Source organism: Pithys albifrons, chromosome Z (genome assembly GCF_047495875.1).
Source record: "Pithys albifrons albifrons isolate INPA30051 chromosome Z, PitAlb_v1, whole genome shotgun sequence".
Classification (NCBI taxonomy): domain Eukaryota; kingdom Metazoa; phylum Chordata; class Aves; order Passeriformes; family Thamnophilidae; genus Pithys; species Pithys albifrons.
In genome coordinates, this window is record NC_092497.1 from 51,580,529 (window position 1) to 51,605,641 (window position 25,113).

The following is a 25,113-nucleotide window of genomic DNA, read 5'->3' on the forward strand; positions in this document are numbered from 1 at the left end:
TATCAAATATCAAATGCAGTACTAGTGGCATTGCACACACCATCATTTAATCAAGGTTAATTAAGACACCCTGGTGAGAAAGTAGCCATGTCACAGGTAATTAACCTGATCCCAAACACCATCAGGTAGAGGAATACCTGGAGAGTCTTGCCACTTGATACATCCAGCTCACTGAAATTTAAATTTCATCCTTTCTGGTGATAATGCACCAAAACTGAAGACAAATTTGTTGCCACTGTGTCACACGGATATAAAAATATAGCTAGAAATGAGGTTGGGGTATAGTGTGACAGTAAGAAAGGCAGACCTAGAAGCCAAAAGATCCATTCCATATATCCTATCAACCTCTCCCAATATTCCAAATAACCCAGTTTTCCTCTCAGAGCTCCACTGGTATTTTACTGTCTGCTTGTCTTTAATTTCTCATCTGCTCATGACTCTTTCTCCTCCTCTATCTGCACTATGGAGAACCTGAAAACACAAATGCTCTCTACACTTCCAGGACCATCTTAGAGATGAGCCAATAAAGGTCCCTGCTGACGAACAGCAGCTCATTACTCATCCCTGCCTCACTGGCAGACACATCCTTTGATGGGAAAGAGAGAAATGGGGAATTCAGTGCTTCTATAAAGTCCTTGGAGCACTTTTAAGAGCCATAGAGCACTTTATGGTATCTGTTCCTCCATATTTCCTGTGAAATAAATACAATTTGTATGTTCAACAGAGATGTGAAGGGATTGGTGCATTTTACACAGAGTTAGGTGAAATACTAAACTGTCACTCTGGAGTGATAAATTCTTACCTGATTGGGTATTCTTAGAGGTGGCCTTGGACCTCCAGGGTACCGAGGGGACATAAAAGGCTACAGGAAAAAGAGAAATACTGTTAAATAATTCCACTTGTAAATACCACACTGGGTCATTGTCACAATCACACCTGGAGCATCCAGATTAAATACAGAGTGTTCAGGATATTGTTCAACAATGTTTAGTAGTATTAAATAAAGATTCTTAGCCAATACATCTAACAAGATATATTTGCTTAAAACTTTGTTTCAGCAGTTGTGAATGCAGAATATTAACAATTTCTTAATTATTATTCTTCATTAACAGTGAAGAATAATAAACCATTTAGATCATATGATCAGGCATCTATACTGGAGAATGGGGGAAGATGGGAACCCTGGAACAGAAAGTCAAAGTGTTCTTGGGAGGGTCCAGAGGTATAGAACAACACAATAATTCACAAATAATTTCCATTCATGTCTTCGTAATACTGTAAAACACAAAATTTAACCTTTGAGGGCACAGACTCCAAGTTTTTCTTGCAAATATTTAAAGTTTTGGTGGTTTCTTTCACCAGCCACACTAATTTGGTGCTGCACTCCTCCCACCCCTCTGTGTTCAAGTGCTGGATCTCCCCTCTCAAATCCAAATTCACACCCAAACCTGTTGCTCCACCCCACGAGGTTCCAGTGCCTCCTGCTCACTCCTGAACTCCCTCATAGCCCAGAAACATCATCAGTCTCCCATGACAAGCAAATGCTACTGCTTATCCCACCCCAAAGTGTGATGACAATAATCCAGAAATCTACAAAGAATAGTAGTTAATGTGACATCTACAGTACAAAGGCACAAATATCTCACTAAAGAGATGATGAAGAAGAGCAGGAGTAACTCCAGGGGAAAATGAAGAGCTGAAGGTGCTTTGACTGTGATAATGGGGACAAGAGGACTGATTTAGACTAGCAACAGCTGGCAGGGAAATGGCAATAATTTTATCAATAATTACTGCAGGAATTTTTCCTGTGATCTTGCATAAATAAATTAATGAAACCTTTCACATCCCAGAATCAGATGAAAGCTGGAACAGTGTAACCTACATAAACACACGTTCAAAGTAAGCACAGGAAAGCAATTTAAAGTACAGAGGGTTTATAAACTGTAGAAGAAAGATCAGTATGACAATTGTGAAAAGATTAATAAAGAGGCTCTCGACATGCTGGAGAAGAGGGAGACTTCTTGGTGCACCCTCTGATGGTGAGAATCTTTGATAAGAAAGAGAGAAAAGGACTGTGCATGTGGCCAGGTCCTTGGGAAGCCCTAAAACCATGAGGAAACTAGTTTCAATAATTTCCACAAAGGTCAACCAAGTGCAACCACTCCAGTGAGGACCTTGGGTTTGGATAGTCTCATCCAGCAAACGAAACTCAACGTTGTTTACAGCTCATAAAGGGGAGATCAGAAGTGTCTCAATTCAACCCTGTCTTAAAGCAGAACCACACTACTAATACCATGTAAGAGTCTGTGATTTGCAAACCATCTGATCCTTCCAAGCTTACAAGGTGGACATACTGTAAATATTCTTTTATCTATGTATTCCTCTCAAACATACTTGTGGAAGGGTTTAAACCTTCCCCTGTTCTTTAAACAACAGAACCCAGGAGGAACTGCCATCAGTGACTAATAAATTTCAAATACTTCTTATGGTTTCGTTTAGCCCTCAAAATTTTACCATTAAAAACTTAAATACTCTCATTTTTGCCTCAGTTACTAAACTGCTCCCTCTCCACCAGCAATTCCATCTTTGTCCACAAAAAGGTCCCACCAAGATGTCTCAAGACAACAAAGAAATTCTGTCCAACAATTCAATGGGAAAATGCTAAATATTAACAGCTTTTCACTGGGAGCATTTTTTTAAATCTCCACAGTATTAAGCACCAAGATTTTGGAAGACACAAACTCAGGTTGCAGAAACTTTGTGCCACATATTTTTTCACTCCATCTTTTGTCATTAATAGGAGTACCTGACATTTCATCTCTGAACTAGTTTGACTTTAGTTTTCTGCTATTTTTTTAGCATGGTCTAGGGAGGCTTTACACTTGTCATGGCAGGAATCCCTCTCTCCTCAGGTTTTTGGAAACTTTTTCTTCCCCTTCTCTTGCAGCACAAACACCCCCAAAAACCACAATGGCTCCAAAATTCTGCTACTAAGCCAAAACCAGTGGCCACTGCCTTGGAAATGGTCACTCAGCACTTGTTTCTGAAGGTAGACATAAATTCTTTGCAGGCTGAAGACTTGGACATTTCTGCCTCTGACCTCGTCCTTGCCAAAAGCCAACTCAAAATTCAGCATCTTGGTCATGGAAAACATTAGTGGATTCTCCCACTGGATTATCAGGAGGACAAACTCCTTACTTGTCTTTAAGGAAAGATGGAAAAATATGCATTAATGCAGCAGTAACTTCAGATATCATGTAGGAAGAAGAGAGAGGGCCTAAGATGAACTTCACAAATGGAATTCAGGAACTGGCACAGTCAATAAAGCATGTTAAGAAAAGCAAAAAACAAAAAAGCAACCCCCTAAAGAAACCAAGCAAATAAGGAAACAAAACAAAACCCCAGCCAAGTGACCAGACAAAAAACCTCAAACAAGAAAACAAAAAACACAAAAACCTCAACCCAAATAACCAAATTAAAAAAAACCCCAACCCTCTCTAAACAACAATCATCCCCTCCAAAACCATCCAAACAAAAAAACCCTAAAACAGAAAAAATAACCCAAATCAAACCAAAACACAAGGGGAAAAAAAGCCCAAACCAAATACCCAAACCCAAACCAAATCCCAAACAAGAAAAAAATAACATGACTAAAATGAAATAAAAGGTAGGAATGCCCAAGTCACTGATGAGATGAAGATCCCACAAACACCCACTGACACCAGTGTATCATAATTCCTGCCTGCAGGTATGAAATTCACTAATTTGGCACCACAGAAAGTGTTCTTAGTGTGCCATCAAACAACTGAGACCAAGGAAAGCAAGAGCTTCTTCTTGCTTTCTTGCTTCTTCTTGGGGGGGTACAAGCTCTTCAGAAAAGACAGGCAGGGAAGGAGAGGTGGAGGGGTGGCTTTATATGTTAGAGAGTCTCTTGACTCTGTTGAAGTTGAGGTCAGCAGTGACAAGGTTGAGTGCCTGTGGGTCAGAATCAGGGGCAAGGCCAACAAGGCTGACACCCTTGTGGGTGTCTGTTACAGACCGGCCAACCAGGATGATGAAGGGGATGAATTATTCTACAAGCAGCTGGCAGATGTCTCAAAATCTCCAGCCCTTGTTCTTGTGGGTGACTTTAACCTGCCAGATATCTGCTGGGAGCTTCATACTGCAGAGAAGAGGCAGTCAAGGAGGTTCCTGGAGTGTATAGAGGACAATTTCCTTCATCAACTGGTAAATGAGCCTACCAGGGGGAAGGCCCTGCTAGACCTACTGTTTACAAACAGAGAGGGGCTGGTAGATGATGTAGTGGTTGGAGGCCACCTGGGGCATAGTGACCATGAAATAATAGAATTTTCAGTCCTCAGAGATGTAAGGAGAGCCACCATTAAAACCTCTACCTTGGACTTCCAGAGAGCAGATTTTGGCCTATTCAAAGAACTGATTCAGAGCATACTCTGGGAAACAACCCTTAAAAGTAAGGGGGTCCAGGAGGGATGGACATGTTTTAAGAGGGAGATTTTGAATGCACAGCAACAGGCTGTCCCAGTGTGCCGAAAGGCCAGCTGGAGGGGAAGACAGCCAGCTTGGTTAAATAGGGAGATTCTGCAAGAAATCAGGGATAAAAAGAAAGTTTACAGACTATGGAAAAAAGGGCTGGCTACTTACGAAGAATTTACAGATAGAGCTAGGTCATGCAGGAAAAAAATTAGGGAAAGAAAAGTGGAATTTGAAGTTAATTTGGCTATTTCAGTTAGGGATAACAAAAAGTCCTTTTATAAATACATTAATAACAAAAGGAGGGGCAAGGAAAACCTCCATTCTCTGTTGGACTTGGAGGGAAATATAGTTAAGGAAGATGAGGAGAAGGCTGAGGTACTTAACACCTTCTTTGCCTCAGTTTTCACCAGTAAGACAGGTGGCCCTCAAGACAACTGGCCTCTGGAGCTGGTGGACAGGGAGACGGAGCTGAATACCCCTCCTGTATTCCAGGAGGAAATAGTGACCGACTTACTGAGCCAGATGGATCCTAACAAGTCTATGGGACCAGATGGGATCCATCCCAGGGTGATGAAGGAGCTGGCAGAAGAGCTTGCCAAACCGCTCTCCATCATCTTCCAACAGTCCTGGCTCTCTGGGGAGGTCCCAGATGATTGGAGGTTGGCCAATGTCACCCCAATCCACAAAAAGGGCTGCAAGCAGGACCCTGGCAACTACAGGCCTGTCAGCCTGACCTCCGTGCCTGGCAGGGTTATGGAGCAGATCATCCTGACTGCAATCATACAGCACCTTCAGGGTGGACAAGGGATTAGAACCAGCCAGCATGGGTTTAGGAGGGGCAGGTCCTGTCTGACCAACCTGATCTCTTTCTATGATCAGGTGACCCACCTGGTGGATGAGGGGAAGGCTGTGGATGTGTCTATCTGGACTTCAGGAAGGCCTTTGACACTGTCTCCCATAATATACTCCTGAAAAAGCTGGTAGCCCATGGCCTGGAGAAGTGTACCCTCTCCTGGATTAAGAGCTGGCTGGAGGGTCGGGCCCAGAGAGTGCTGGTGAATGGAGCTGCATCCAGCTGGCGGCCAGTCACCAGTGGTGTTCCCCAGGGGTCTGTGTTGGGTCCAGTCCTGTTTAACATCTTTATTGATGATTTAGATGAGGGGATTGAGTCCATCATCAGCAAATTTGCTGATGACACCAAGTTGGGAGGGAGTGTCGACCTGCTGGAAGGCAGGAGGGCTCTGCAGAGGGATCTGGATAGACTTGAGAGATGGGCTGATTCCAATGAGATGAAGTTCAATAAGGCCAAGTGCCGGGTCCTGCACTTTGGCCACAACAACCCCCTGCAGGGCTACAGGCTGGGCACAGAGTGGCTGGAGAGCAGCCAGGCAGAAAGGGACCTTGGAGTACTAATTGACAGGAAGCTCAACATGAGCCAACAGTGTGCCCAGGAGGCCAAGAAGGCCAAGGGGATCCTGGCCTGTATCAAAAATAGCGTGACCAGCAGGACCAGGGCAGTGATCCTTCCCCTGTACTCTGCATTGGTGAGGCCACACCTTGAGTACTGTGTTCAGTTCTGGGCCCCTCAGTTCAGAAAAGATATTGAGGTGCTGGAGTGGGTCCAGAGAAGAGCAACGAGGCTGGTGAAGGGACTGGAGCACAAGCCCTATGGGGAGAGGCTGAGGGAGCTGGGGTTGTTTAGCCTGGAGAAGAGGAGGGTCAGAGGTGACCTCATCACTGTCTATAACTACCTGAAGGGAAGTTCTGGCCAGGTGGGGGCTGGTCTCTTCTCCCAGGCACTCAGCAATAGGACAAGGGGGCACGGGCTTAAGCTCTGCCAGGGGAAATTTAAGTTGGATATCAGAAAAAAATTTTTTACAGAGAGAGTAATCAGGCATTGGAATGGGCTGCCCGGAGAGGTGGTGGATTCACCATCCCTAGAGATTTTTAAACACAGACTGGACGTGGCGCTGGGTGCTAGGATCTAGTAAATGAACTAGAGTTGGACCAAGGGTTGGACTTGATGATCTTGGAGGTCTTTTCCAACCCAACTGATTCTATGATTCTGTGATTCTATGATTCTGAACTGGGTGAAAAAGAAGCTGAAAAGGAAAAACCTGTTGTGTAGTCATCAGAATATTTATATTTATCAACCTGAAGTGAACTCCCAAAAAACTAAGAAAAAGGAAAGAACTAGAATACTAAAAAAATACTAAAATAAGTGAGACTGGACAACATAAATTTAATATGTGAAATGTTCAGTTCAGTAACTGCCCTGCTCTTGTTTACGCCATCCTATAATGTTGTTAAAACACTTCAAAAGAAGGTAACTTTTGAACCTGAGTGAAGTGGCACATTTTTCTTACCTTTCTGCTCAAGAAAAATTCAACTGTGTCCAGGGACTGTAAAGGGTATTGAATCATAGAATCACAGAATCATAGAATGGATTGGGTTGGAAAAGACCTCCGAGATCATCAAGTCCAACCCTTGGTCCAACTCCAGTCCCTTTACCAGATCATGGCACTCAGTGCCACGGCCAAGCTCAGCTGAAAAACCTCCAGGGATGGGGAATCCACCCCCTCTCTGGGCAGCCCATTCCAATGCCTGAGCACTCTCTCTGTAAAGGATTTTTTTGTGATCTCCAACTTCAATTTCCCCTGGCAGAGCTTGAGCCCATCGTGCCCCCTTGTCCTATTGCTGAGTGCCTGGGAGAAGAGACCAACCCCCACCTGGTCAGAACTTCCCTTCAGGGAGTTCCAGACAGTGCTGAGGTCACCTCTGAGCCTCCTCTTCTCCAGGCTAAACACCCCCAGCTCCCTCAGCCTCTCCCCACAGCACTTGTGCTCCAGTCCCTTCTCCAGCCTCGTTGCTCTTCTCTGGCCCCGCTCTAGCCCCTCAATCTCTTTCCTGAACTGAGGGGCCCAGAACTGAACACAACACTCAAGGTGTGGCCTCCCCAAGGCAGAGTACAGGGGAAGGGTCACTGCCCTGGGCCTGCTGGCCATGCTAGTTTGGATCCAGGCCAGGATCCCCTTGGCCTTCTTGGCCACCTGGGCACACTGTTGGCTCCTGCTGAGCTTCCAGTCCCTCAGTCCCCCCAGGTCCCTCTGCCTGGCTGCTCACCTGCACTTGGCCTTGTTGAACTTCATCTCATTGGAATCAGCCCATCTCTCAAGTCTATCCAGATCCCTCTGCAGAGCCCTCCTGCCTTCCAGCAGGTCGACACTCCCTCCCAACTTGGTGTCATCAGCAAATTTGCTGATGATGGACTCAATCCCCTCATCTAAATCATCAATAAAGATGTTAAACAGGACTGGACCCAACACAGACCCCTGGGGACACCACTGGTGACCACTGGACACAGCCCCATTCACCAGCACTCTCTGGGCCCGACCCTCCAGCCAGCTCCTGACCCAGCAGAGGGTACACTTGTCCAGGCCATGGGCTACCAGCTTTTCCCGGAGTATATTATGGGAGACAGTGTCAAAGCCCTTGCTGAAGTCCAGATAGACACATCCACAGCCTTCCCCTCATCCACCAGGTGGGTCACCTGATTATAAAAAGAGATCAGGTTGGTATCTCATAATCTGTGTAGTTAATGCAATTTTCTGAGTTGTGTGTGCATATACAATGTGTAAAAAATCTCGTAAAATCCTGTTTTTCTTAGTTCACAACACACGGGATGAACAGAAATCAAGTTTCTGGTTAGGTAAGTCTTCGAACATTTGAGTAAGAGTGGCCTCACTACCACATTTTGGTGCCAGAAAATGTGATTTCACAAAAAAGTATCCGCCAGATGTCATCAAGGCACAGAAGTTGTGACATTCCTCTGCCAGTTGTGTAATTATTACTCTTTTTTTGTTGTTCAGGCAACACTAGAATATGTTACCTAATAGTGGTGGAATAAACAATTCAAAAGATGCTGTTCTACTAAGCATGACATATTTCAATAAACATATTTTTCTTTGAATTTACTTCTCTTCCAAAAGCTGGAAATACAATTTACTCCCTTCCAGACATGGAAGATATTTTTTGCATTGACTTTTTTTTTCCCTCCTGTCATTACGTTTATTAATCATATTTTGTCTCAGGTAAACCTACAACATTTACAATAACCCACAGCCAAATAAATAATCTGGAATATTTAAATACATACATATATATATGTATACAAACAAACAAACAAACAAATAAATAAACAAACACATATATATATAAATTTTACTTTTTTTTTTACCCTGCATTATCAAATTTAGATCAATCTCCCCAGATTCCATCTCAACACACCCTGAGAGACGGATGATGCTTCTAACTGGAGAACAACTCTCAGAGGAGTTAACACACCACAAATTAAAAAACACACGGTGAGACACAGTTTTAGCACTTGGTATGAAATGGTATTAATTGGTTTGTGGAATCCAGTCACCACCATCAGCACAAACACTAAACACTACTTATCACCAGAAGCTGAAAATGGAACCTCAGGCTTAATTTGTACACACTACAACAAATAATTTTAAATTAATTGTGCAGCCACTTGAAGAGCAGGTACTGGAAGGGGGTTAAAGCTGCCAGAGACAAGGCCATACCCCATATAGGAATTCTGAAAATGACCCAATCTCTTCATTTATTCAGTTAAAGTTCTAAATTCTAACAAGTGAAACAAAGCAAAAATCTTTGTTCCTCTCTTTCCTGTTAAATAATGAATTGCCAAGTTGCATGTTCTGTCTGTGAAAATATAATTAATCTTCACCTTTTCTGTTTTCAAGTTGCATTCCTGGTTACAAGGTTTGGCATTACATCATCATTGTCATCATCATTATTATTGTTGCCATGGTTATTATTGTTATTATTGTAATATTATTATTATTGTTGTTGTTATCATTATATTTTAATTTATTTTATTATTTCTACTGCTATTTTTTCCCCATCCAAATGGTAAAAAAAAAGACTGCTGGGTATTTTAATTTAATTTTCTTATTAGGGTAGGTAACATTTTAATATCTCCTTAAGACTCCTATATTTTAGAAAATGCTTTAGAGGTGCTTTACAACTGGTACTTCCATTCTCAAATGGAAATCTAAACCCCTCTCAAAGGAATGGTTGTTTGCAGTCCTGAAAAGGACCAGCAGTGAACCATAAAATAAGTGTGAATTGAATTTATTCATGTTACCTTACAATTCATGTAGTTTTATTTAGTTTTTATTATCTTTTTTTTTTGTGGAATCTCCCTCAGCAGGAACAGTCACCACAGTGCTGAAGACTCTTCATTAACACATTTTAATTCTAAGTAGGACTAAGCTCAATTAACTCACAGAACGGGCACATTTTGAGATCTGATCAGCACAGACACGTCATTTGCCCTCTGTGAACCTGGGACAGGCCATCACCAACTCTGAACAAAAAGCCATTTTCCTGTTCAGTTGCATTTTACTGTTAATTACACAGTTAATTACAGGACCCTTCCCGTCCTGCTCTGCCCACACCCACAATGTTGGAGAGCTTTGTGTTTCACTGAAGCTTCTTGGTGATGAAATTCGGGTTATACACAGCAGCACATCTTGCACTCCACCAGTGCAAACCAAACCAGCTGTTTCCACCTGCACTTTTCCACACAAATTGTGTGTTCTCTGCACTGGGACGGGATTTTTTTCTACATTGCCCTTTCCTGACAACCAAACCTCCTTCCATGAGCAGCTTCTTCTCTGTGCTTCAAAGATCCTTTAAAAATTTATTCCTGTATTTATGGTTTCTCAAGACAGACTGACAAAACTTACAAACAGCAACAGCAAGAGGACTGATTTAATTCAGAGTACAGAGCAAAATTAGTGTTTTTGTCCTAAACTGAACAGCCTTTCAGTGGCGTTTGTCTTTCCACACCTCAAATTCCAAGTTACAGCAATGCCAAATAAATGTAATGCTTTATCCCTGTCCAAGAAATGAAGGACTCATTCCACCAGATGGAAGAATATTCCAATATACACCTTGTTAAGTACAGGAAAATGAAGACACAAAACCTTATTCAAAAGAAACAAACAAACCAAACCAATCAGAAAAGGCCAAAACAAAACCTTTGGTCCTCAGTTAAAGTTTTCCCTGTGATGTGCTCTTACATCAACTTTAGGAGTTTATGATCCTTAGGAATTGCACTGTTTTACATCTCATGCTCAAGGTTTAGAATCTGGAAGAGAAAGTGGCCAAGTTCTGCATGTGATACTTACTGCAATTTTTGGGGAAAAAAAAAAAAAAGAAGCAAATTTTAAACATGTTATTACCTTCATGCACCTTAAACCAGGTTAGTAGTTTTTATTTTTGTTTTTATTAAATACAAATACTACAGAAAATAGAGTATTTCAAACCTGCCAAGCCAAAATATCCAAGATGTATCACATTTAAAAATAAAAACCAAAAATCCTCTGCATTTTCAGAAATTAGACATCATACATGTCACAGGTCAGTCTGCAGAATTGTGTTTGCATCAATAATCCAACTGATTACTGCAAAACCATTACCACAACTGCAGGGTAGAACTATTGAAACCAGCAGATGTTGAGTGTCTTTATTTTTTTAGGGATGAGTTTATTCCTGGTATTCCAGAGAAAAGGAACCAAAAAACCCCAAAATCACCAAACTCACCCCCAACAAACTACTTACAGGTCTTTCCAAATGAAAAACTACCTTCTAGCAGAGTCTAACAAGTCAAAATAATATTAAATAATAATAAAAATAGAAATACTTCAAAATGCAGCACGATACTGGTGAGGACAAAATGCACAGATCCCAATTCTGTAAAGAACAGACATACCAATATTATTGTGCTGTTGAACATTCCCGATCTGATACACTGGGGTGGATGAATTTTTTTTAAAAAAGGAGGTTCCATACAATAAAATTCTTCTTACAAGCATTAATTATATAAACCCAGAAGGAAAAAAATCCCCTTTAAATTCTATTTTCAAAGCCTTTCAAGGCCGACCAAAGCTATCTTTGCTCTCGAGCTGTTTGAAGTTTGGTGACATTTCATTGTTTTATTAAAAGCATTTTTACAATATCCAGGATGCTTTTCAAACTTTTGGGACTTTACTGTGTCTGCTTTGCTCAGATTTCTGAAAGTTTTCTCTCCTTCACCTGCAACTTTGCTTCACTGGACTTGAGGCTGGGGGTGAGCACCTGACAAATCCAGATAATTTTGCAGTTGTGACCCAGTTTGTTTGCAAGGATTTTATTTAAAAAAAAAATCAACCAACCAACCAAATAGATATAGGCAATGCTGCAAAAATGGGGAAAACATGGGGGTCAGCACTCAAAGGTGAGTGATAGAGCAGGACCTGATAATGATAAAATGTGGAGAAACTGCTGGAAAACTGGGAAGCTTTGTGAGCACTAAAGGGAAGACAAGAGTTGGAACAGTTCAAAGGGGGTTAAAAAGAAACAAAATGTTTTTAAGCTGTTTTTAAAGACACTTTGTGGTTCTGCACAGACCAGGCTGAGGGACACACACCCCTTGAGCTCCAGCCATGCAATTCAGCAGCTGGAATCAGGAATCCTCCCTCTGTGCACAAACAACGATCCCTCTGTGGACAATTCACTCCAAAAAGACTTTAAAGGAGTGCTGGAGGATTCCTCCCTCCTCATCTTCCCTACTTCAACCAAATGCTTCATTTATGGCAGCTGTAATAGCAGCAATATTGTTTAGAAGAGCATCATGCCATGACTTTACTGTAAATACTGTCAGTGTTGAGTATGAACTCAAATAGAACATCACAGAGGTGTTTTACAGCCTTACAAACCCTTCCTTGATATAGGTGAGTAGTTCACTATCTCTATTTCACAATGCAAGGGATCTATGCTGATTTTTAATTCACCGACTTTGCTTATTATCACCATCTATATGTTAAACTTCACACATATTCTCTTTTATATATTTATTTTTTTTTAGCACATAATAATGCTAGGGAGGAAGATAAATGGAGAAGTGCTTTCTGTTCAAGTGCCTCACTGTAATGATGCTCTCCTGAAGCATTAGGTCAGCTCTGCTATGGCAAACAAGGCTAAAAATAAGACTTTAGAACAATATGGATTGAGTTAAACCAAACAGGAACAGCTGCCACTAGATGGCAAGACAGGCTCACAGTACTCTGGAGGGCTGGGTTTGGTCTGCTTCAGTTTTTTTTCCCTCTTTATATAAGAGAAATATGTAACATTTGTATTTCAAGCATGGTGTCGGCACTTCTTTCCCATTACATTCTGGGTTTATCTCATGATCTTAACTTGGTGAATGAGGCAAACCACTGGAAAATTCCTTCAGAAAATAGAGGATCTATAGAAATAATGTTTAGGGGGTAAGCTCAACTAGAACAAATTTCAACAGATTTGCTGAAAAAGTAAAGAGTTTAACAGAAAAAGTAGTGAAAAGGTATAGACAGTGGTAGCATTTAACTTTTAATGAAATCATCAAATTAAACAATTGAACAACCTGCATCCTCTGCAACTCCTCAGTAGCATCTCTCAGGTTACTTTTACCTGCCTGAATGCCTTTAAAAACCAGTCAAGTTCTTTATACAGATGCAGGCAGGGCAAACCTTTGGTCAACTATGTAATAAAAGAGCTGAAAACAACTGGGGTTTAATCAAACAAACATTTAAAGGTTTCTTTTAATTGCAGTGCAAACAGGAAGCAACCAGGGTCGGATTTTGGGCAGTGCTGGATGTCAGGACCTTGGGGAAACACCTTGGAGGATCCCGGTCTAGTGGAAGGTGTCCCTGTTCATGGATAGTCTTTAATGTCCCTTCCAAACCATCCTATGCTACTGTATTGTAAACTCTGCATTTAGGTGTGCTAAAACTGGAAAATTAACTAAGAGGCAAATGAAATCCTGATGTATCAATACTTTGCATTCTGTTTAAAAATCTAAAATACTTCAATGAACACACACCCCCAAATTTCCCTCTGGCCCCCACTTATTTGCTTGTTAACACCAATACTGTCCACAAAGATCAAATAAATAGTTATTTTATATATATACAGTCTAACTACGTATAGCTATATTGTGCAAAAATACAAATCCAATTTCTCTCAAATATTTTAGCCTAATTTAAAGGATCAGTGAAGGGATGGATGGACACAGAATCTCACTCAAGAGCAGCAGTTTGAACCTGCAGCACTGGATGTGAAAATCTGAGAATCTTTGAACTCCACGACCTAATCCTCTTTGATCACAAGTGGAAAAATTTAACTCACTGAAAATGAGTTTTTAAGAGTCTCGTGTAAAGCTTTGGCTGCTGCACCCACTGACATCTAGACCCAAAGGTAGTTATTTATTTTAATTGTGTTCTGTTTTTCAGGTGCCCTGTGACAGGACCAGACAGGGCTCCAAAGACAGGGATGGAGACCAGGTCATGTTCATGTCCAGGGCTGGACATGTGAAGAAACTGCCAAATCACACAGACCAAAAATGTATAAAAAATTATACAGAAAATGTCCCAAACGACTTTATTTTATTAACACAGTAGCAAAGTGCCTTCCTCACACCTGAGCTCCACAGGCCAAACTGGTAAAATGATTTCCAGGCTCAGGCTGGAGATGGAAGAGCTTTTCAGAAATGTGTAAAATCATCTTAACACAGTTTTACAACTTCTGCTGCCCAAGTAGCTGGTTGGGTTCTCCTGTCTGGAGCTCAGGAGTGTTGCACAGCACAACTAATGCCTTCCCTGCTCCTGCTTCCTGCAGTCCCACACACCAGTTTTGCTGCTGATGAGCCAAGGGCAGGCTCAGTTATTGTATCACACCTAATTATTTGCAGTCTCACTATTGTACACACTGCAGGAAGATGAGGAAAAAATAAATACCTATGAAATTTAAAGTGGCATTAAAAGACACACACACCAGAGGAGGAAATTGAGGCACAAACTCCACAGAAACCTCTTTTCTTGACTCTCTAAATTTCATTTTTGACTCTGTGGACAGTTCTCTGGTTTTTAAAAAGTTATTTAGCTAAAAACAGCTGAGCACAGTTTCACCACCCTTCCCCTCCCTGTTCCACTGTTTTGGACTCTCAGCACTGCAGGGACCATCACCATCCCCTGAACTGAAATGTTAAATGTACAGGCTCAGAGACACACAAATTCAACTGATGGCTTCACAAACTCCATCTCTGTGGACCAGGCATGAAATGCCAGAGGCTTGTAATTAACTTCAGTGCTAGAGGTCTAAACATATGAGAAAACCTTATTTTAGGAAGAGCAGAGTTTAAACACATACTGTCTGAGAAACTGTAATTCTCCCACATTCATCTACATCCCTGTGCTACTCTAGCATACTGTATTATCTTACAGAAATAAGATATATTTATTTTCTTTTATAAAAATACATTACTTTATTTTTTTAAAAAAACAAAAAGGTCTCAAAAATATGTTAATTTTCAGCACTGCCAGCCAAATGGGAACCCTGGTAATGATCCTTCATTCTCAGCACATTCCCCACCTGGATTTGCATGTCCCCTCACCTATCTGGTAAGAATCCTCTGCAGCAGCAATGACTCCCAATGTGCTTACATTCCCAGGACTGGTTTATGCCCACCCAAAACTCAGTTTCAGTGCAAAACCAAGAGAAAAGAAATTACTTTAAACCATCTGAGCTCTCCCAGCAGAGCTGGAAGGTCATGGCTGTCGACAGCTTCAGCTTCAGCCAACCCAAACAACTCATGAGAGCAACAAAGGCATCCTTATCATTCCAGCATGACCTTCTAGATAAATTTTAGGTTAAAAGAGGCTGAAGTCCTGCAATGTTTTTGTGGTGGAAAGTCTCAGGGAACTAAATATGGACACAAGCACCACTCTCCTGCTCTCCCCATAATCTTCCCACTCCTGAAGAAAAGGACTGTTTGCTTTTATCATCCAGGAGGCAGATGCAGGGCTGCACTCCAGACTCTTGGGAGTTTGTCAGGACTGAGATCAAGGCAGGTGAAGATGATTTCTGTGCTTTGGTGACTCCCAGGACCAGCTGGGACCAGAGGAGTTACAGGAGAGGACAGAGAAATAAACGCACTGTCTAATTAAACATGCAAATGAAAAACAGCACCTACAAAGGAAGGAGGAAGTTTTCATCAAAAGTTTCTCTGTCTTGCCTGTGGTTCCACCTATGTGTCAGGGCAGCAGATGATGTTCCCCAATTTTTAGGCTTCACAGACAGAGCTGTGTCTGCCAATGCATTTTCTTGTCAGGTAAACTGACCCAGGTGAGACCCAGCTCTGAGTGAGGGTTTCACAGCCTGGTACTAAATACTGCCTGACAACACCCACCCCAACACCCCCTCAACCTGCAGGGGTGTCTGTACTCCCAGCTTAACACACACACCTCACAGTCTCCAGCAGACAGGATGGAAATGACTGGATTTTGGCTCAGCTGCCCCTGCTGGGATTGCTCCCAACCACATCAATGCACTCACTACCAGACCCAAGTTGGATTTGCAAACTTGTGTGTATTCTTTGAGAGATGATTGCAGCCAAAATTAAGAATCTCCTGAAAAATTGTTAATTTTCAATCCCAGGCCTTGCAAAAAGAGCAGACTTGTTGTGGCTTCAAGTAAGACTCATGCCAGATACTGGCAGACAAGGGAATTTTACCCACACTTAACTTTCTGTCATCTTGTCTTTCTTACATCTTTAAAAGATCTAGAGTGGCTGGAAGTCTTTTCACGCTTCTAAAAACAAAACTCCCACATCCTCCTTCTGTAAAACCTTTAAAATAGTTACTCTCTCCTCTGCACTTTACATACTTGTCCTACCAGTACCCCTTCCCCCCCTTAACTGTCATCACAGACAATAACAGAAAGTTAATTACTTTGACATCACAATTGGAGTTGGTGACTGAAGTTAAAAAAAAAAGGTGAGGCACTGATACAATATAAAAACTAAGACAAAAATTGTGTGTTAAAAAATCTACCTAACCAGCTGTTCAAAGCAGAAAAAGCAGAAATAAATTAATTAATGAGTTCTGCCAACTCCTGAGGATTTTATGAGTGGCAGCAGTCAGATATTTCCACTTCACTTGCAAGTGTCTTTTCATTCACGTATTAAAAATCACATCTGAGTTTGCCAATGTGGAGAAAAAATAGTGAGTTTTGGTCAAGAGGCAACACAACCTCAACCTCACCCTGGAGCAGTCCAGCCTCAGATTACATCAGGCTGGCTTGGCTTTAAAAGATGCCATTTTTTCCATTATAACACCCTGCATTGTTACTGCCCAAAGTGCTCACTGGGTGTTCAGTTTCATTGATGAGAAAACTTAATGGAAGCAACACATGGTGCAAATCCTGGGCTTGTTTTCTTGGGCACTGGGGTTGGGATCTTCAAGGAGATGCTCAGTGGGATCCTGAGCTGCCCAGGCTTAACTCCCACTGAAGCCTGAGGACCTCAGAGACCTGGCCTTTAGTACAGAGCTGAACACAACCAACAACATTCTCACCTTAAAATTTTCAAGCAATGTTATGTATATTGTTCTAAGAAATTATTTTAATACTATGCTCAAGAAATTTCAAATCTCTATGCATAAAATGGCACCATTTCTTGCTCTTGAGAGGAGTTGTGCTGTTCTATTTCACACACTACATACTTGTGAGTCAGGTCCCTCCTTTCCACCTATTCACTGTTGTTTTAAAAACAAACTCTCAAACATTGCACCACATAGTGAGACACACTTCAGAACAGGACCTTTTCTACAGACTTGCAAACAGTATTACAGAGGATTTTCTATCCTGAAATTCCTGTAATCATAATTTTTTCTGAATACCTGAAAAAACCCCGGTGGTACAGGACCTACTGGCATGCCATCTCCTGGGGGAATGTTTCCTAGCACTGGACTGGGAGCTGCTGCAGCACTCTGAAAAGAACAAAGGGAGAATAAACCTTTGTCATTGCATTGGTAGGCATTAAACTCCCCCCAGAAAATCCCCAAAACCTGACCAAAGTGCAGAAAGTAATTCTCTGGATATCCCATTAAGTTTCATCTGAAGACAAATTAAAATTGTTTAGTCTTTGCCTGTACCAGTACCATGATTTGTGAAAATAATAAATGAGGGGAAGGATCCCAGAGATTGCATGCGTCAATCAGGCAGATTTTGACTAAATTTTAAAAAGTATTGCATCTGAGTGTGTCTACAAACACAAACATAGATGCAACTTGCACACTTTTTCCCTTATGATGTGTATGAAGAGCCTCACACATGCACAAGGATATACATATAGCATAAACAAAGTCATTTATGCATTCTATCAGCAATTTCCAAGCACTTTAAGGGTAATTTCATTAGACTGGAATATTCTCTCACAACAACAAGAAGCACCAAAGCAGGATTCTGTTATGCACAGCACCAAGAAGGGATGCTCACAATTCTGCTGGTAATGCCCATGATGTTACCAACCCCAAAAATAACTACTATGACAAATAAGAATTTGGATTGTGTTTTTGGAAGGGAAAAGAGAAAAGGGATTTCTAAGGAGTGAATCAGAGGGTGAAATTAGCTACCTTTGCCAATCCTTCAGCTGGAATAACTGAGTAAAGAATACTGCTCCTGGCAATTTACAAAGCAGGAGATTGTCACAAAAAGAGGGAAGCCAAACTGCTTCTGCTGGCATGTGTTGGAACCTCAGTTACTCTGAATTTCTAGCAGTCTTCCTTCCTGCAATATGTTTCTGTGGGGCACAAGGCTGAATCACCTAGAAAGGCTTAAAATCTCCTGTGGCAAGACTGGAGCACAGAAAAATCACCTGGAGCCCCCAGCAGGTATCAGTGACCTGCCAGTCCCTGCCCTGCAGAAAACACATGGCTGATGTTTATTAAATTTTCACTCCATTTGTTGTGTGCTCACACTTGATGTCCGAAAGATGCAGCCCTGGAAACTGTATTTCCAGGTGTTTTGGCACACTACCTAGGAAATGAAGGAATATTGCAGCAAAGATCTGAAAACTGGCACAAAGGAGGACTGACCTTTTTAAACCAAGCAGAAAGGAAATACTCAGTTAATTACACAGATTTTTTTTTTTCCAATGGCTTAAGCTGTGTTTTAGAATCAAAATCTGAACAACTAGCAGCAGCATATATAGCTGATTCTGAGCTGAATTTTCTTGGAAAAAGTCGAGAAATATCACCAAAATATAAAACCTGCAGAAAGTGCTGGCTTTAAAAATGAGTGCAAAGCTTTGATTCCCTAAAAAAGCCTGTAATAAAGGGTATTATTCATGCAAGAATCAGTGTTAAAACACTGCATAATTGCAATTGACAAGAGAAAGCCAGTCAGGTGAGTTGGAAAAAGCAAACCCATTGGAATCAGAGTAACTCTTTGTGGGAGGCCACCATAAACCAACCAGACCAGGCTGTGGAGCTGAGGAAAATAAAGGTGGTTCTCCAGGAGCCACTGCCATTCATGTCCACTAACTACCCCCAGATTACCTCCATTTCCAAAGGAAAACAGAACAGAAGGTTTTTAGGGGTTTGGCATTTTTTTAAGCAAAATATGAGCTGTGTAAGCTGAGCATCAACAACATCCAATAAAACCACGACAGCCACAGCGTGAGTGAAGTGTGTTGGATGCTATTTCTGCACGTCCAGGTTTTCCAGGTGAAGGATGACAACAAGTGGCATCACTGGTGGAGAAAATCAATGATGTAAAAAGCCTGAGCATCTTAAAGAGCCCAGCAGAGCCCTTGCTACAGCTGCTGACCAGGAAGGAGCAGCCCAAGGAAGAGGGATAATAACAATGATGAGCCTTATTATGGAACCCGCAATTCCTGACTGTCCCTGAGCTCAGCCCACCTTTTCTGGCCATGAAATGTGCACTGTGGGATGCCCAGCAGAGCACACAGCACTGGAACAGGACCCAGCAGATCCCTGGGAAAACATCCCAGCAGGTCCAAGTCTCTGCCAGAGCCCCAGGTTACAGAGGAGGGAATGACCTCTGGGAGTGCAGAGATCCCACAGGGATACAGGGACCTGTCCCTGATGAGTCCATCCTGTTCCCCACTCTGAGCATTACATTAAAAAGTAAAATGGCAAAATACACTCAGCACTTTAAAAACAGAGAGGAACAGCAATTATCCCAGAACTGGGGGAGAAAAGGATTAAAGTTGTAACTGTTCACCATTAAATGTCCTAAGAGGGCTATGTAAGAAATGCACCTAAAAATTACATTTTCATAATTGTCTCAATAGAGGTCTTTTTTTTTCATTTGGTTTGGGTTTTTTTCCTGTTTCTGCATCTGATACAGCACTGATGCCAGAGGAGCCAGCATTCCGAGGCACTCCCAGGCATTCCCAGGGAGGTACTCAGTGGGCTGGGTTCAACTTTCATTTGCTTATCAGGTTATTTGAGAGTCGATTACACCATACAGTTCACAGACCCTTGTGCAGAACCTCCTCTCCTGGTATTTCTGAGTGGCAGGAAGGGCAGGATGAGGCCAGTCCAAGAGGCCACAGGAGCACTGACATCTGTGGGTACCACTGCAGGGTTCTGCAGTCACAGCCACCCTGCCTTCATTATGCAACACACTGTGGGGCTTCCTCTGCTTCCATGTTCCTCTGGGATTTTATTCCCTGATGGGCAGTGAAGTCCCAAACCCAGAAATGAAGCATTTTCAGTGTTTTAGGTATATTACATTTTCTGGCTTGTGCTAAATAATGAATCTTTTAAGAACTTATACCAGGTAGATCAATAAACAAACTGCAACTGCTGCACGTAAATATTCCTATTTATTCCATCCTGATGAATTATTCAGCTCTTTTTTCACAGTCCCACAGCAAACCATGGCCTCCTTTTGCATGCCTTACAAGTTGTTCATCATTTATAACTCCATTGATTTGACATTTTAAATATTTGCAATTTGCTTTCCCTGCTTTTCATAAAAAGATGAAATAGGAAAATTTAAATGGTGTAATCTTTTTGTACAGTATCTCACCTCCTTAAAAATGGACAACTGTATTTGCATTTGTAGCCAAATACTGAATTCATGCAATTTACAATTATTAATTAAAGTGGTGTGCTTGAATGAAAATTACTGTGGTCATTCCTTGCTCCACCCAAGCTACTCTTAACAAGGCAAAAATAGATGATTATAATAAAAAATAAAACTAGCTGTAGGTTAGGATGGATTTTACAACAAAGAAATCACCAAGTAAATAAAAAATAGAGTAATTTAGTTATTTCATTAGAATGGTATCTAAAGTATAAAAATCCAGAAAGAAGTCTGCAAGAATACAGGTCATTTTTGGAGGCCACCATAAGAAGTGCCTTATGATGGGAGCTCACAGAAGAAATTGATTTGAAACCAAAGAATGCTATGAAGAAATGGCTTGACTTTACAAAAACCCTCTCTGGCTCATTCTTTAATCAGGGCATTTAATTCCAGATATTTCACTTACAGGAAGACATCCTCATTTTTATCCCAAGTAAGCAGTTTTTCACATGTCAATGTATTTTTCCACTTAGGGGGAATTCTGTTTTTATGTCTGACTGATGAAAAATGATGAAATCTACTTGATGATGCAGGAGAGGAGCTGGACCCTACACATAAAAATTATTATGGCCACTGCTGGCCACTCAACTTGTTGTCCCACCCTCACCTACAACACTCCTCTACACCAGCCCTAAACCCACAGTTATCCTGTAAGAACAGAGTGTTCTCATATATTCACATAAGCAACCAAAATACAGAGTCTCCAGACAAAAATATTCTGTCATGGATGACACTTAATACAATCAGATGGAAGACTTGCACAATTCACCAAAAAGCCAACTAATGACCAACTTACTTGCTGTTATCTTAAAAAATACCTCCTAACTCACAGTATTTCAGGCTCTCTCCAGCTCCTGAAAACAAACAGGAAACTAACTGGTATGATTAATTTAGTTTTACCACATTTTACTGGGTATTTTTGATACAACTAAGTTGTCTTTTTTTACTAGAACACTTAGAAAAATGCTGTTTTTCTTTTATTGAGGACAAAGAATAGATATTGAGTATTACTTTTTCAAGTTCATTAATTTACGAAATGATGGGAATTAAGGAATATAAATGTACTTGTTTATTTTGTTTCTTTTTATCCCTGGAAAGGCAAGTGATAAATGATAACTCTTTCCAATCATTTACCACTTGCTTTATTTCTGGTCATTGACAGCTTCAAAATGCCAGACATTCTGCAACCGATATTGTAAAAAGATGGCAAATTTCCATTTGCAAACACTTCAACTTGTAACTTCTTATGTGTTTCTAAGCCATCAGCCAGTTGCTGTAATAGTTCTTCATTATTATTGTCTACTACAAATTAGAGAATGAAGTACTGAGAGGAACTTCACTGGACAACTAGAAATCTTCTCATTTTCTCCAAGACAGAATATAAAGCTACACATCACTCTGAACAAAAAAAATACCTTAAATTTTAAAAAATAATAATTTAAATAAGCCTCTATTCATTTTACAAAGGCTCTGAACACTCACCTGTACACAAAAGAGCCACAAAATGAGTGGCCTTGGTTTACCCAAAATGATCTGGCAGGTCGTGCCCAAAAAGGTGAATTCATCACACTGAGAAAAGCAAGTAACTGGAAAGATCTGGATCACGAGACCTAATTAAATCTTGGCACAGTTCCATTGACATGTATTTGTCTAAACTGTGTAATTTCTGTTGTGTAACAGGAAGGCATCCACGTGACAGCAGCAGCCTGAGATGTGTCACTGTGGAAGGTCACTCCTTGTAAATTCCAATTTTCCTCAAACTGCAGCTCCTTGGGGTTTGATGTGGACTCTGGCACTGCATTTCTGTCCACTCCATCTTACATATAATTATGAGTGACAAAGAATAATAATAATGCAATCAATGCAAATGGAAAAAGAAATCACATTTAATCCTTTTCTGAGGGGGAGAAAAAAGGGCATTTCACAAGGAGACTTCTCTGTTTAAGGAAGAGCATGGTGATTGAACACTCTGGGACTCCATCCATCCTGCTTCCCCAAGAAATAATCCTATCCCCAAGCCAACCTCACTCTGCAGCAGGATCACACTCTGTCTGACTGAATCCCAGTGCCCACTCGGGGGGTGAAATTCCATCAGAGTGCTTAAAATCAGGTCCTGGCTTGGAACAGGAATCATTTGTAAGTAAAGCTTTGTTACCAATGAATAAAAGGACTTCAAATTCTTGTCAAAAGACAGCATTTCAGTCCTGTCTCTCAGCTGCTTCTTCTTGGATTATTTAGGACATAATTTACAGACAAGGATTGTCTCTAAATTATGATGAAAAAGACAAGTTACTCCAAAGGGAACCCTCCTTATTGACTGCAGGTTACTGAGATCACTATTATGCGCTGGCATCAACAGAATGTTCACTTACAAAAATAATTTGTTTTAACATGGGAATAAAAGTATGCAATTCTTTTGACTTTATGCCCCTTTTTTTGTTTTGTTTTGTTGGGTTTTTTCCCCTTCCCCCTAGAACAGAACTATCCTTAAAAGCAGAATATTTGGCTTCTCCCAAAATGATACTTGAGAGAATGCTTTCAGACCATGTCCTGTGGAAGCAGGATGCTCATTCCAGCTCGGTTCCAAGCGCTGTGTTATCCAGGGATGTGACCACTGCTTGTCTTTCCCTCCTTTTCTAAACACACTCCATTTTTTCTTTTTTTTTTTTCTTTTTATCCTCTACGGAAAACTCACAGTTGGTACAATTTTGTGTTAATTGGGCTGCTATGGCAGGACTATCTTACACCCTGACTTTCTCCAGCAATTAAGTGCTTGGCACAGTGTCTTTTAATCATTTAATTAATCTAATCATTAAACCCATTTTGTTTTCCAAAGATTTTGAGATTACCAGAGTATTTTATCCCAGTTCTCGTGCCCCGGCAACACCACACAACAGTCAAGTGCTTTCCCATTTTAGGAATATAGTGATTAATAGATGAAAGTTTGTCTGTATCTCTCTGTTCTTTCCAAGTTATGAAACAAATGAAGAATATGCTGGGATCTGAAAGACTGAAATTTGATTATGAAATGGAAAGTAGTCATGCTTGGGGTTATCCTCAGGTCACCTGGGAGTGATTCAGCAACGCTGGCAATATATGCACATCTTCAGGACAAAACCCCCCCAAAACCCCTCAGTAATTCCCTCACTATTCAAAATGGACTTTTGTCTCCATATGTAGCTGACTGGAAAAGTCACATGCACAAAAATCTGAATTTTTATTTCAGAGGGAGCTGAACTGCAGAATTTACTTCATGATGAAACCTCTTCCTCTGCTCAAGAAATTTCCTATTTGTGTGTCCTTGTCTGGACCTTCATGTCATGAAATTCCCCTTTAATAACCATTCACTAAAATACCAACTACAAATACATCACTGCTTTTCAAGGCTTTGCTCTAAACATTATTACTGTGCCCTAAAACATGAAAACATGAGACGTCACAATATTGTAATATTGACAGCACATTTCCATAGAGAAAACTTACTCAAGCAGCCACTTGATGGTTGTTTTTTTTAACATTAGCTCTGTTATTGATTGACTTAGTGGTACATAACACAACACACACTTTAGAGTCTCTGGCCTGAATTTCATGACTTAAAAATCAGTGCTATTTCTTTTGAATGCAGGTGCTGAAAAATAAAAATTTAATTCCATAACAAGCGCATTTGAAGAAAGAAACATGATAAATTTAAAACTCACGGAAAGCTGGCCTGTAAAGTATCTCATTTTTCTCAAGTCGCCTGAACATCTATCTTTGGATAAATGTAACTTGTTGAGCAGAGAGTTAACACCTCTAAGTGCTAAACCAGAATTAGGCACTGTGCTTAGGAAGACCTAACATTTTCATGCTAGTGTTTATTTGCTAAAAAGGAGTTAAGCGGAGTAATCTGTGGATAACAGGAGCACAAATGGTACCCCAGGGAGTACCAGATTTCAATAAATTGGCATCCGTGCATCCCTCCCTCTCTCCCTCTCTCCCTCCCTCATCCACCATCCATCCATCCATCCATCCATCCATCCATCCATCCATCCATCCATCCATCCTCCCTCCCTCCCTCCCTCCCTCCATTCCTCCCTCCATTCACCCATCCCTCCCTCCCTCCCTCCCTCCCTCCCTCCCTCCCTCCCTCCCTCCCTCCCTCCCTCCCTCCCTCCCTCCATTCACCCATCCCTCCCTCCCTCCCTCCCTCCCTCCCTCCCTCCCTCCCTCCCTCCCTCCCTCCCTCCCTCCCCACCTCCCTCCCCACCTCCCCACCTCCCTCCCTTCCTTCCCTCATCCTCCATCCATCCATCCATCCATCCATCCATCCATCCATCCATCCATCCATCCATCCATCCATCCACCCATCCATCCCTCCCTCTGGTCCCCAAGTCACACAGCAGAGCAGGAGAACCCAAGGGGGTGTCTCAGGTGGCTTCTCCTCAGAGAACCAATTATTTTACACCCCATGGTGTAAAAATCCATAGTGGTGATAATGAGAACTTGACTCTTTTAGGGTTAACTGCCTCGTACAGCTCTTAAACACACCTTTAAAATCTTGGTATTTTCCTTATTTTATTATCATTCCTGCTTTTCTGGGGTGCCCACACAGACCCTGGAGCGATGCTGATCCAT

The 25,113-nt window shown here is 41.3% G+C and overlaps 1 protein-coding gene across 7 annotated transcripts in view; it reads right to left on the minus strand.

The window, feature by feature from the left end:
• SSBP2 (single stranded DNA binding protein 2) overlaps nt 1–25,113 on the minus strand; it is a 143,007-nt gene that overhangs the window by 31,285 nt on the left and 86,609 nt on the right. For 4 of the 7 annotated variants that reach the window (XM_071581483.1, XM_071581480.1, XM_071581482.1 and 1 more), the window contains exons 5-6: nt 17,283–17,372; nt 803–862 (exon numbers count right to left, since the gene is read on the minus strand). In XM_071581483.1, coding sequence (XP_071437584.1) covers nt 803–862; nt 17,283–17,372 — 150 coding nt within the window. The remainder of the gene's footprint in view (nt 1–802; nt 863–17,282; nt 17,373–25,113) is intronic. The other 3 variants (XM_071581486.1, XM_071581485.1, XM_071581481.1) reach the window with 1 other exon arrangement.